Source organism: Octopus bimaculoides, chromosome 24 (assembly GCF_046866305.1).
Source record: "Octopus bimaculoides isolate indiv1 chromosome 24, ASM4686630v1, whole genome shotgun sequence".
Classification (NCBI taxonomy): domain Eukaryota; kingdom Metazoa; phylum Mollusca; class Cephalopoda; order Octopoda; family Octopodidae; genus Octopus; species Octopus bimaculoides.
The window spans coordinates 859,469-874,890 of NC_142951.1; the positions used below are offsets into that span (position 1 = coordinate 859,469).

At 32.4% G+C, this 15,422-nt stretch overlaps 1 protein-coding gene across 3 annotated transcripts in view; it reads right to left on the reverse strand.

Moving 5' to 3' along the window:
- The window catches only part of LOC106871374 (serine/threonine-protein phosphatase PP1-gamma catalytic subunit B), a 34,499-nt gene that overhangs the window by 17,843 nt on the left and 1,234 nt on the right, over positions 1–15,422 (reverse strand). For 2 of the 3 annotated variants that reach the window (XM_014917791.3, XM_089340746.1), the window contains exon 2: positions 3,878–3,925. The exons of the other annotated variant lie outside the window; for it this stretch is intronic. In XM_014917791.3, the coding sequence (XP_014773277.1) occupies positions 3,878–3,925 (48 nt within the window). The remainder of the gene's footprint in view (positions 1–3,877; positions 3,926–15,422) is intronic. 3 annotated transcript variants of the gene reach the window in all.

The following is a 15,422-nucleotide window of genomic DNA, read 5'->3' on the forward strand; positions in this document are numbered from 1 at the left end:
CGGCATTGAATAGTATTATATGAAAGTGTTTACACTGAGTTGAAAAAAAGTTATGCAGCTTAAAATTAGATGAGACTGCTGGTTCTATTGAATATAGAAGAAAAGGCAAGAAATAATAATAATGGTACGAAAGATTTACAATATCAACAGAACAAAAAGAAGATTGTTTTAATATCTTCCAGCAAAAATAACAGTCAACAGAATAAACATTACAAAGAAAGACCATGTATAATAACTGCTACAAGATCTACTCTTACTGGACTGTAGGCCATGTTGGGAATACCAAATCCCAAAAAGGTTTTATTAAGCCCTGTTTGTTAAACCACTAAGTTAGGGGACATACTGACACAACACAGGTGCTTATATCAATGTAAATGTAACAAGATACAGATATACACCCACACATGTATGTATGTATATATATATATATATATATATATATATATATATATATAGGTATTGTTGTAATACTATGTTCATCTCTCCAAATAACAAGAGGTAATGAAAACAAGAGAAAAATGACTAAAACTTACCAAATATTCAAACAATAAACTAGGGAAATATCAAAGAGGTGGCAGTGATGGTGGGGGAAAGGTTTACTAATGTAAAAGCACTGTGACATATTCTTGTTGGATGTGAACAGATAGTCCCTTGGTTTCTTTGAAATTATAATTGTTATAAACATATTGTGAAGACAGTGAGAGATTGGTGGGTGAAGTAAGGGAGAAGTGAATCTAAGAAAGGCAGAAAGTGAATAAGGCACAGAACTGTTGGATTTCAGCAAAGAGAGAGGTTAAAAATAAACAATAAAAGCAACATTTATATTAAAATTGAAATTGAAGATTTTAATAACATTTTAAATTTAAATTTGTTTCAAAAGATTAAAGTTTTGGTTATGTATACACTTGTGTTACTATCATCACACACATACATACACCATTATTTACTAGCAAAATTAGTAAATTTCAAATTTTCTTTATTTTACAAATAAAAACATTAAGAAATATAAACATGAAATGTTATAATATTGGAATTAAGAAAAATAGTGGCAGATTTCAGGGTGCAATAAAAAAGCTTGTACATAAAAGGCAAGATAAGGTGTTTGGTAATACTAAACAACAAAACAGTTAAAAATATAAACCATGAGAGAAACAATATAAAAGCAAGCAAGTTTCCATCCAAAAATATAAACAAATAAATTAAAATGCAACCAAAATTATCTTTATGGAAATCAATTGTGTGTGGCATGACAAAATGTTGTATTTATCAGTCATTAGTTAGTTAAAATGTGCAATTGGAAATTTTTCATTTATTTTTGAGAAAATTTACAGGCAAGTCTTAAAAAGATTCATTAAATGTTTTGTAATTCAGATACAATAGAAATAATTTATCAAATCATGTTCTTGAGAGAAATAAACTCCAATGTTAATTACACAGTATAATGATTTAATTTATCAATCAAAAAAGTATAATACTTAAGTATAGGATATAAACAGCAGGCACAGGCATAAAAGCCATGCTCATATATATATTATGAGAGAAATTTGAAAAATCTTCAGGGCATTACCAGACTCTTTACAATCAATACCAACCCATGGGGAGGGGGTTATAATTGAAAATAACAATGAGACTTCTTCAACTGATATTTAAAAGCTGTTTCATAAACTTTAGCAATGGCCTACTTTCTGACCTGAACTCACCTCCTTAAAAACCTAGTTATCAAATCATAAACCCAAAGTCAATCGCACATTTACATAAAAAGAAAAAAAAGAATTGCAACACAGAAAATTTCAATTATATCAAGAGAATGACCAGAAATGCCAGAAATTTTTGGTTATTTGTTATTTACCAACAAGAAAGCTATTGTACAATGTACTAGAAAAATAGGTTTTGTAGTTAATAAACTAACTACAATGTTATTAATATCAAGATTCCTCAAAATGGGTGAACAATTTTACACACACAACTCTATAAAAAAGTAACTAAAAAATTTCTTAGCAAAAGCGAAACAAATCAATAGTAACAGAATATTTTTTCCTTTCATTTTTTAAACCCTTCTTATATTTTTCATTTGATACATGCAGACATATATAATGGTCATATGGGAAAGGTGGGAGGAGAACCACTGATTCATCAGAGAAACCTTAAGCCCTCCTAAAAATTCCATATTCTTTCATAGACCTTCATATGGGGTGCCTGAATACATTTCCTCAGAACAACTAGTCAAATTCTTTGAAACAATGGTCTATGTGAGTCACCATTTCTCTGCAAATCCACTCTTGATAAGGCAGTTAATGGGGGATGTCTTTCATTCAGAGTCACTGCTGGCTCTAAAGCCCACTCACTCACAATTTAAAGAAATGAATAAAAAAGAAAAGAGAGAAAGAAAAACCAGCCTTGTTGCAATTCAGATTTTGAAGAACTTTGCTGTTTGCACTTTCAAAGCTGTCATTACAAACCTATCACAGATGGTATTATACAAACCTTGCTATGAACCAACTGCAGAAGCCAAAAGTTTGTCATTTCCCCCAGCTGTGGCAAAAAGAAGACCACTTAAAATCTAAGATAGCAGCCAAAGCCCGTTTTTTTCTCTTTTTTTTTTAAAAATCTGTTGCAGGTTAAATTTCATAATGTTGCTCAAGATACATGAAAGAACCATTATACAGTCTTTGCTAGGTTAAGGATGTGTATAAGGGATCATGAGTGATAGTGAGGTGCAGCATTTGGACCAATAGCAAAGGTTCTTGTGTGCAGCTATGTTTAAATTGGTGGTGCAATGTTATTTTGTCTGTGTGTTTTTTTGGTGAAACGAGATTAAAATGATTTTATTGAAGGAAGTTTTGGAATTTGGTGCAGTGTTTCTGGGTTTCTGGGAAGGAATGGAGAGTTGCATTCTGTGTCTGGGTAGGCATTGTTGGCAGTGGCAGTGAGTAGGAGGAACCGAACCATGGAGTACACCAAAGCTGATGTAGTGTCCAGCAGACAGAACTCCAACAAAGGATGTTATAGTGTGATTTGACAAGAAGCTATTGATCTCACATCCATGAATCAGGATATAACAAAGGGAGATATTTATTCAGAATGACTCTCATAAGACATTTCATTTAAAAACTGCACCTGGTTGGCAAGATGGACCCAATGAACAGATTCCAAAATTCGGTCTGGACTTTTTTCTTCTAAAACAATTATTCTAGTTTGTCTTGAAAATTTAATATTAATTAGCTTTACCAGTTTTCATGAATATACTGCATGAAAATTAAGATCTAAATAATTTGATTCCTTGTCTTTACTTTATTGTTCAAGTTAAATTTATTTGTTAAATTAATTTAATTTTAAAGAGAGCTAAACAACCATTAGTACACCAATCATAAACCAATCATTGCCTGGTAGTAAAATTCGCATTCAAGCAACTTGGGTAAAAAACAATTTCACCAAAAAGGCTACACTTTTGAAGGAAGTGATCTTGTACTGACAAACTGAAACTCCTCAAAACTCAAACTGATTGGATGTTAATTTAGTTTCATGTAACATAAAAGAATTTAGTAGTGACATTCACAGCCAAAAACCTGGGAAAATATCATCATCTTGAATATAGCATTTACTGGGATACAAAAATAATAAAGTAACCAACCCAAACAAGAGTTCTACAAAAGATGAAGTTCTTTTTTTAACAAACGAGAAAACTAGCCTATGAAAGTAAAAAAAGAAAAAAGAAACATTAGATATGCATCAAAGAAAGAGAAATATAAGTGTTTGAACATATCGGTGTAATGTACCTAGAATTTTAGAAGTGAAAGAAACATACCAGAGATGAAATAAAAACAAGTTTCTCGCAGGAAATGAAAAGGATATTTAGGAGAGTTAATATACTAAGTACCTTTCAGTACCTTGGACAGCAAGTTATGTCTTTCTTCCCAGTCAGGTCCTGAAATTTCAAGGCGTTCTAAATTATGTTGCGAGGAGAAGCGGAGAGAAGAGTTCAGGAGTTTCTTGGCACAGAAAATAGAGAAATGCATGACTGGGTCTTCGTTTTAATTGGATCCAAAAATATATGTACATATGTAAATATATATGTATGCATATTATATTATACACATGTGCACACTTATGTTCTTATGCACATACAAGAACATGTTTACATACAAACATAACCTACACACAACCATATGTACACATGCATGCATACATTGGACATACATACACATGCATTTACATGTATATGCATACATTATATATTACACTTATGAAACTGACTAAAGTTACTTGTTTACGTAAATTGAAATAGATAAATTGATGGATAAATTTTTTTAAAAAAAAGCTATCTCAACACCAAAACAAATATTGTTACCTGAAACAGTTATTACTAAAATCTTAATTACTAAATAGAGACCAATTAGAATTAACCATTTAAAATAGGTATAGTTTAAAGACCAAAGTATAATAATAATATTAATAATAAATTGCAACTGACTGTAACAAACCTAATTTGTTTAGGATTAACAAAATAGTAAAAGCTGTTTAAAAAAATATAATTCCTCACATTAGCAACTAAAAATGTAAATAAAAAGAAAGCAAGCTACAAAAAAAAAAAACAAAAAAAACTGAAAAGGTAAATAATAGTCCTCCAATACACAAGTAAGCAAGCAGAGAGCTTGTATCAGGTGCAATGAAATAACAAGCATTCTATTTATAATTATGATGATAAAACTACCATTGATGCACCGGAGGAAAAAAACTAGTTGCAGTGAATGGTCACATTTTTTCAATTGATATTTCCAATTGTACACAAGAAGAAATTTACAGCATAATGACAATTTATTTGAAATAAAATTGAACAGATGAAATACACAATACCATCTTATCCAACAATTAGTTTTAATTACTGTTTCCATATAAAGTAGGAGTATGATTTTGAAAACAAAGAAAAATTTAAATTGTATTCCAGATATGAAGATACAAAAATTTAAGTAAATAATTTGTGAGATATTCCAACAGAAATTTGGGACATTTTCTAATACAGAATATTAAACCCAGCTTCTGCATGTAATAATCATAGGATACACTCAGAACTATTCATAGAGATCAAATTATTTGTGAATAATACAAATCATCATCATTGTTTAATGCCTATTTTTCCCTGCTTGTATGGGTTAGACATAATTCATTGAGACAGATTTTCTATGGTTGGATGCCCTTCCCGTCACCAACCCTCACCAGCTTCAAAGCAAGTTAACACGCTGTGATGCTCATCACAGGTCAAGTCAAAGGTACACTCAAACACATCATCATTTAACGTCTGTTTTCCATGCTGGCATGGGTTGGACAGTTTGACTGAGGACTGGCAAACCAGGAGGTTGCACCAGGCTCCAATCCGATCCGGCAAGGTTTCATTATAATTCAATGACTGTTCAACCCCTGCTAGCTTGGATCGAACAGTTTGACAGAGTCCAGTGAGCTACATCAAGTGCCACCATCAGCTTTGGCATGTTTTCTTCTATGGGTAGATATCCTTCCTGATGCCAACCACCGAACAGTGTGAATTGGGGGCTTTTTACTTGCCACAAGTGAGGATGTGGAATAATTTGCAAAATTCCCTCAATTGAGTATAAGAGGAATATTTGAAGGGGACAGTTGTTTTTATGCCAGGAGTCGAGAGGCTGAAAGTATGATAGATCAAGCACAGGTGCCTTGCTGTTGAGAAAGGCAGAGATGGTGGCAATGAGATGCCAGAGCATATCAAGGCATGAAGGCAGGTTGGAAGGAGAGAGGAGGGAAAGTTTCATAAGATTGTGAATGCAGAGTAACAGATGGGTAGAGGTAGAAGTGAATATAGTGAGTGATGAACAAGGGTGGAGGTGCAGTTGATGGGAAAACCAATATGGAGAGGGGGTAAAGTGGGAGAAATATACACAGCTCAGGAAAGAAAATAAATCCAAAAGTAGGAAGATGTGCAAGGTGTAGGAGCAGTAAAGACAGAGATGTTGAATGACAGATGCAAAGGGGTGGGGGTGGGGAAGGCAACATGTCCTGACAGTTTAAGTGATTGCAGCAGCAGAGTAGTAGTGTCATAGACAGGAGTGTTGGACATCAGGAGATGAAATGTGGGGAGGAGAGAAACAATGCCCTGTATAAACAGAACCAAGGTGGTTTTAGGACATCATTTCTGCTGTACAGCAAATCGCCAATCATTTCGATCCTTTGTCATCTCCTCTGTAAGACTGAGCATATTGCAATCAACTTCACTACTTTGTCCTCCTGGGTTTCCCTCTTCCACAAAAGCCCCATCTCTCTATGCAGCTGTTCTCTTATCCATATCCATCACATAAACCAAACCAGCACAGTTTTCTCTCTTTTCTATATTTGATTTCTCTGACGCCCAATTTTCCATTCAATACATTAGCACTTTGGTACGCATGCACACTGGATATTGTACATTCCATGGAGCATACTAGTTCACTCTTCTCTAGTCATTGCATTCGGGGCCCTTGGTTCACTGCCATACACATTATCATCTAACATCAGTCTTCCATGCTGGCATGGATATACACAAATATACATACAATGGGAGTCCCTCAGTTTCTGAGTGGGACAGAACCCGACATCACATGGTTGAGAAGCAAGCTTCTTAACCACAAAGTCACACCCACATGTAATCTACAGATAAACGAACAGATCTATTGGAATAAAGCCATTATAGTGATTTTACAATCTGATTAATTAAGTGACACTTCCTAAATAAAAGATCCAATCTTTATTAAAAAAGTTACAAACATACTTTACATTTTGTTGGCAATATACAGATTCAATTACTGATGTCATCAAGTTCATTTTAAATTATTTTAATTCTTGTTACAAAAAAAAAACATGGAAAAAATTAGCTGCAAATTCTAGAGTTTGAACTCTGCTACAGCCATATTTCTTTTTTATCTTCCTAAAAGGTACAATATTTTGTTTAGCAATTAAGTTTAGCATAATTGTCAGAAAGAAGATTCAAATATAGAACAATTTTTTTTTTTTTAACTACACTAAAATTGACGAATGGATAAAGAAATAAAATGTATTAAAATTATTAAACATAAGTGATTTTTCAGAAAATGGTAGCATATTAAGCATTATGACAAATCCTTGAACCTTTCGATACCATCTTACCTGAAACCACTCTTGGTTCTATGAGACAAGCTTGTTTTAAAATAATCAAAGTTTAACCCTTTAGCATTTAGACTGTCCATATCCGGCCCGGATATTCTACCTGTTTTATGTTCAAGCTTCGTACACCTATCTTTCACATCATTCTACATGTAAGCAATCACATCATCAAAATCTCAAAGCTACAAGATAATGCATGATTAAATAAGCATTACACTTGATAGTCCTCTGAATACTAAAGAGTTAAACCTTCTCTTATGATTTCATGTCAATTTATATTCTCAACATCAGCTTAATAAAGATAAAGTTGTTTTACTAAATTCTTCATTATTTTTTAAATTAATTAAAACAAAGGAACAGTATTTCAACAGAAATATAACAAAAAGGTTAATCAGCACCAACCCCATGCTGGGCATGGGGTTGGTGGTTTGACAGGATCCGACATGTTGGAGGATGATGCTCTGCTCCAATGTCAGCTTTGGCACAGTCTTTATGTCTGGATGCCATTCCTTAATGCCAGCCACTTTACAGAATGCACTGCAAGTTTTTTTTTGTTTTGTTTTTGAAAGCACAGCAACTCTTTGCATGTTAACTTTCTGGGGGATATAAGGAAGCAAATTAGAATGCACAAAATTACAAAACAGGTCAACATTCTTGAGCTTACTCATCATACAGCCAATAAGGCACCAATTTTTTTCCCAAAATGTAGTCAATATATTTAGCAGATGGTAACTTAATCATTCAGAGATTCTGGTTCTAAAGTACCTAGTGCTTCAAGTTGTTTACCAAATAAAAGAAAAAATTGCATTGAATGACAGAAATATTTATAACTGAATAAAAAAGACATTGCTGATAATCTTTTTTTTTTTTGATATTTTAATTTGAAAGACATGATAAAACAAAAAAGAAATATAGTAAAGAATATATTTTAAGAGCTAACCTACCCCACCAACAAATTAAAGTTTTACTAAACACAAACATTTTAGTGTCCACACTGATATAACATTTAATATATTGACAAACACACACATATAGGAAAATAGAATTAAAGTTTATTCTCAGTACAAAATCAAATCATCAACCACAGCTTTCTGATCCAGAAGCCATACACACATTTTACACAAGGAACCACTGAAAGAGACTGATGCTGCCAACTTTGCAAGCTTCATTACTATAAAGTGGGTCCTCTCATTTTTTTTTTCCAGTTTAGAATGAACTATTATTTATAGTAATGAATGTTATGCTCAAATGAAGCAGAACCATGATCATTATACACACACACACACACACATATATTTATTTATTTATTGATTGTTGGATGCAGATCAGATTCAACAATTTATTCCATTCATTCATCATTGATGAATTCTTGTACAAGTCTACCAATGTTGAACTATGGTAGTGTGGGTTAAATTTTTTATTCCAGCAAATGGCTATTATCTTCTTTTAAGGTATATGCAACAAAATCAACTTCTGCCTTAGGATTAATTTGACAAATATTTAACTGCTGTTAGTAGTAGGTCAGATAAATACATAAGTTATTTGCCTGTAAATTATAATTTTAGTTTGTGAAATTGTCTGCTAATGAGCAATCACTTTGAAAATGGACATATATATATTGAAGCACCTAGATTCTAATGAAACCTCTTACCAATCCGTGTGTGTGTGTGTGTGTGTGTATGTATATATATATATATATATATATATATATACATACACACATAGATTATTGATTTAAAAAAAATATTTTTGACACAAAGCAAACGGGAAGATGTAATAGAGAAATGAAAACAAAATCACTTTTAAGCAAGACTTAAATCAATATCGGACATGACTTAGTGAAGGTTAAATTCTCAAATTATCAGACATTGCTTTTCTTTAACTCAGATTAAAGAGCAAGTTGAGAAGATGATGATGAATAGTTATATATTTGTTAGAAAAAGGAGATGAAAGATGAGCCATGCACCTTTCTTGGTATTAATTAGCAAAGTGAAGTGGAATGGCCTCAAGATTCAAAATTGCCACACAAGAATTGTTTTATTTTATTTTGTGAAGGCACCAAGTAAAATTTAGTAGTGAAGGGGTATAATAAATTCCTGATACCCATTCTCTTACAGAAGAAATATCCAATATATATTTTATGATTCAGAGATGAAAGATGACAGATTTAGATCCATAAAAAAGAAGTTAGAAATTAGTAAGCTGTCTGACATGAATCGTATTTGGAGATGCCAACAATCTCTGCCAAAACTGAAGAGAGAAAAGTTACTTTCAATGGTCACAATTTAGCTGAAACTATCATGTTTACTGTTTTAATTATTATAACAATTAGTATGCAAATCAAACTGAAAACATCCCACATGTACAAAATATCAAAAGTCGCAAAAAGACAGATGGGTTTCAATAATTTTCTCCATGTCAACAGCCTGATGTTATTAACTGCTGAAGTACTTGCAGCAAAAACTTTATTATTCCAAGAAAATAGGTACAAAATATTTTTTACAATAGCATCCTTAGCAAAATAAGCCTCCAAATTCAAGAAAAGCATTCAAAGTGTTTGAGTACTCATCTCTATACTATGTGAAGAATAATAAAGTTGACAAAACAAACATTGAATCAATCTACCATGAATAAATAGGCTACTGTTAAAAGTACAAGAGATATTTAAAAGAAAGACAGAAAATGTAAATAAGAAAACAATAAAGCAGAAAAAAAAAAAAGAAAACTCTAGAGGGCTTGTTTCAAATGCAGCTTCAGTTGAGTTTTTTACACACAAGAAAACTGTACAAGTATTTTCATATATTTAAACATGTTTGAGTTGGAAAAGAAAAATAAAAAAAATTAAAAAAACAACTTGTTTTAATTTAGTGAACAGTTTCTAGTGATTGCAGACTGGCTGTCTGGCTGAATAAGCTGAATGTCAAATGGTTTACTTCATTCTTCTTTTGCTGAATACAAGTGGATCAGTCTGACAAGACCATTTGTCCTTGGCAGGTATACGTAAGAAACAACAATCACACAATCCAGCTAAGCCTGTTTCACAATAGAGATTATAGCTAATAATAATAATAATAATCTAAAGATAACACAGACCAATGCTTCACACTACCAGCCAGAAAAACATGATGCATACATATTTATAATGCAAAAAACCTTGGGAAACAATTCTTTTGACATTTTGCTTCTAATTTGCATTTAATCTACAATACTTGTATACATGACATTTTAGAGCTTAATACAAAAACACTAATTAATTATTAATGTCTCTGTCACAAGGTATTGTTTAAATTTATATTACAGTTCTGAAACTGTACAGTAAGCTTTCGTTTTAAATCATTACTGAAAGCTGGGGTGTGCAATATTAATTGCCAAGACAGGTTCCTTTTAAGATGAGAGAGTGGTTGGAGTAAGTTAAGAAATTTCATTGCTATCTGTCTGGGAAGTCCTACATTGTTTTTAAAAATAAAACATAGCTCACCCAATATAGTCACTAAATACAGCTGAGTGAGATCTTATTACTTGCTGTTGAATCAATTTTTAAAATGTTTAATTAGCTTAATAAGCACTTAAACGTTTTAGCATCAATAATGATACTAAAGTGGACACTAGTAAACAAATGCCAACAAAAATTTCATGTGGTCATTCAGTCTCCAAAAACAACTGCCTTAAAAAGAGTCACCTAATTGATGGTACTTTGTAACACCAGGGCAGCGGAGTTATTGAAGCCCAACTCAATGTACAGACTCCAACAAAATGTAAATTGTAATATGTCAAAATTTTGCCATTTCAGGAACTAATTCAATAATTTTCTGCACAGAAAATAATCAAATAAGCTTCTTTGAAAGAGGAAGTTCTGGTAAAAGGTGTTCATTTTGGATCAGGCTTCCACTCCCCATTCTACAGATACATCTATACCAGTAATGGCTTCTTAAACTTTTCAATCTTTTGTTAATCACTTTAATTTTATATTCAATGCATTTCATCTCGAAAATAAGGGTTGTTATCTGAGATGGTTTTTATTTTTTTATTTTTATAGTTTGTTCCTTTTGTAGCTTTGCATTAACCTTTTAATAAAACAGCCTCTTTTTATGATTAATTGTAATTTCTTTAACAAATATTTAAAAAAAAAAACAAAAAGGGCCACCCCAACATAATAGTGGCTTGATGGCTGATTCACTCAGCAGTTATGTATGTTGGATGCTCTCAATCAATGCATGGTTAGTTTAAATTAGAGTTAGTGGGACCTTAAGTCGAGCAGTTAGCATAAAAAGTTTTGTGCATGGACTCCAAACACCTGTACATTAAGGATGTAAGCTATTAAAAAAAAAAAAAAAAAGAGAAAATACCAACAGAAGCCAAAATACATAAACATCATTAAATCATCAATGCAACAGATTCAAACACATATTTAATTAGGTTTTCAAATATACATTTAACAAAGATAATGAGTAACTCCTCTAGATTCTTGTTGGGTACAAAAGTAAGATTCTTGTTCTATTGTCAATACAAGAAAGAATCTGATGGAATCACTATTGTATTCAATCAAACGATACCACTAGGTATTACTTGGTGGCTTTTTTCAGCTCATCTTCACCTCACCCCAGACATCAAACAACTTTTAATCCATTCCTTTTCCCATGTCACATCTTTAAAGCCATTTACTACATGACCTAACCATTCCATTCATGAAATACTTTCTTATGTCGTTACAGTACTATTTCCAACAAAGTATATAATTGTCATGTTCCCTCTTTTCTACAATAGTACAACAAAACCTGCACTGCTTACTCTAAGGCAGTGTTTCTCAACCTTTTTACCCTTGTGTAACCCTTAAAATAAATTACATGTCTCAAGGAACCCCTGCACCAAAAAAAATTATATACCATATCTTTCTCATCATAGTTCATGTGGTAAATATCATATATATATATATATATATATATATATATATATATATATATATATATATATATATGTATGTATATATGTGTGTGTGTGTATGTGTATATATATATATTTCTATTTACAATAATCTGGTGATCTCTTTCTCATCTAGGCCACCTGATTATAGTAAACAAGTGTCACTGCCATATAAATGGTGTCATTCATTTCCAATCTTAAAAACAGTGTCCAGTAATGGTAAAATATTGCCTGGCTCACAAACCAGGGCTGGCAACAGGAAGGACATCTGGTAGTAGAAAATCAGGATAAAGTGGACATGAAAAAGATGCTGAAACATGACTTGCTTTTTATTTTTATTATTTCTTGAACATGATCAGCCATTGTAAGTTTGAATTTATACATTTTCCCCACATCTTTTTTCTTGTTCAAGTTAAGATATTGTCTTTAAACTCGTAAAGTGCATTCATCTGGAGTTTTCATCCACATTTTGTGTGTCACTGCAAACATCTTGCAATATAAAAGACAAATCTGATATGTGTGACAAAAATTATGAGCCCCTATACCAATTCCCGAGGTACTTCACTGCTTATGCTTTGCTGATTCAATCTTGATCCCTTTACAAACACAGTTTCCTCATGAGGTAGGAAAGCTTCAATTCATGACAAAACATTTCCTTCAAAACCAATTACAGAGGAATTGGTATAGTTTATAGAACATCAACAAAAGGTTTCACTAAAATTTAAATAGACTCATCATACTTTCTACTTTTCCTCATACATCACTAAGAAAAAAAAAAAGAAAAAAAACTCTCGATTGTAGATATTTGAAACTATTGTAAGAAATATAGTGAGTTTCATTATTGAGAATAACTTCCTGAGGTCAATTGTCAAGATGGATTTGTACCTTGTTGCTCATGTTTGACAAATTTATTAAAAGCTTTCTGACAGAACTAATATCTAAGTTGATGAGGGGCGGGAAACTGGATGCTTAAAATTTCATAATAAAGAATAACAGACCATCATTGTGGAATCACATATTCTAGTTTTATAAAATGGGTAGAAGAGAGCTGATGGTTTTCAAATAAAACCAGAATGACGAAACTAAGGTACATTGGCTTGACTGATGGTGACTTGCTATGTCCAAGCTTCGAAATAATTTTCTGAGACTAAAATAAATCTTAATAAAATCATTTCCTTCCATTTAACAAGTGATTAGCCAAATTGTTTAACAGACAATAAGCAGTAGAAGCTGAATGTAGGTCAAATCAATTTGGGAAAGTTTGGCTATCAACCAGTCAATAATAAACGACCTTCACAGTGGTGGTTAGTCTGGCCTCAAGGAAGGAATCAACACAAATCAATAATAAAGATGGGGAAGAGAGAGTGACTTCGATTTAGATTTTTAAAAGTTGGCTGAATCGAAGTCATCTCCGTTGTGTTATGTCTGCCCGGATATGAAATTTTAATTAAGATCAGGACAGACATGCATAACGTGGAACACAAAAAAAAAAAGATTTCTAATCAACGGACTTTTGCTACTACCGTGTGAGTCTGTGTTCTACGTTCTGCTTCCACCATCCGTGGGTTTTTTGGTTTTTCTAGAGAATTGTGTATACACAAATGATACATCTTCCAGAGAAATTCAATTTAAAATCTCTCAACTCGAATAACCACTAGAGGATGCCACAACAGGCACAAAGCGGGCAAATGAAAAAAAAAATCCAAAAAACTGCAAAACCATTTTAAATGATACAAGTAAATTTTGGCAGCCAAAAGGAATGCCACAGCTATTTTGGGAAAGAGGGCAAAAAAAGAAAATGAAAAGAAAAGACTGAGAATCGTGGATTTACTGTCAATTTTCCTCTTCCATCACAACTTTATTTTTATATATAATTAGTAATACCTGGAAGAATACAAGTAGCGAAAATAAAACAAATGCTTGCACTGAATCTTGTTTTCTAATTATTAGCACCTGCCAGCACAAAATCTAAACGTAATATGCATCTAAAGATATGTGCATATTATGGTTTCCTGTCAGCGAATTAGTGAGTAAAGAAATGAGAACAATGAACAATCAAAACCAAAAGAAATGTCGAGGTTCAACAATAGCAGCAGTTCTGTGTAAAAATAGCAGATTATTGAGCCATCAAGGTTGTGTAAGGTAGGTAACACCTACCTAGATCAGTAACAAGTACTCCAGTTCTACCATAATGCATATATATATAAATACAAATATAGTAGACATGGTGGCGGCGGTGGTGGTGGTGAAAATTCGTGACGGCTCCGGTCAAGGATTTACTAAATCTCCCATCACACAGTCTTCGAAATATTTAAAAAAATAAAAACACAAAAAAGCCCTTTAAAACTTGGTTTAATTATTTTCCTACCAATATTACCAATAAAGAACATTTCGTTGTCATTTGAATGTGAAGTTTGTTTCTTTTTTTCTCTGTCAAAATCTCTTCAACAATATGATGAGTAAGGAATGTCATTATTACTCATCGAGATGCCATTTAAAGGAGGGGGGATGAGGAGGAGATCGTTCCATTTTCCTTCACAACACACATCAGTCATTCTCCACGAGACGAAACAGAAAGAGGGAAGGTAAAAAATAATACAAATATTTAAAAAGAAAAGACAGTGGCACAACGATTTCAGAAATTCAATATTATTTGTGTATGTTGTGTGTTGTTTAAAAAACTGAATTTATTTCAATTTATACAGATCAGAATTAAAGGAGGAAGAATTTAAAGTGAACTAAATAAATGTTGAAATGCAACGAAGTACTAGATGATTAGATGGTGCTTGGCGCGCTTCACTAAACTAAGTCAAGCTGTGTGTGTGTGTCTGGAGGAGGAAACTTAAAAGTCCTTGAAGCTTCTTCTCTCATTGCTGATTGAAACGTTTGTGGACGGGGTTTCATGATCGCTATACACAAGCATTATACACATACTTTCAAATGTGCGCAAAGGCTAGAGACAGACACATTACACCAATGTGTAACATTATACATTTCAATGTATAGACCTCATATAACATTTTAAATGAGCAATGTGTATAAAAACTAAACACATACACCAAGCAGTAAAACATATATATATATGAAATCTACACGAAGGCAACAGACATATACATACGAATGAATGCAAAATACACTGTACACCGAACAGTATACACACAAACTTCATTTAAATATGCTATGTGCACAAAACCTAAATATACATATGTACACTGGTGACTTGACTGTAGGTAGAATACATTATACATACATTGAAACATAAATCATATACATATATATATATATATATATATATGTGTGTGTGTATGTGTATATATGTATGAAACAGCTTTCAATGTGCAATGAATAGCGCAAAT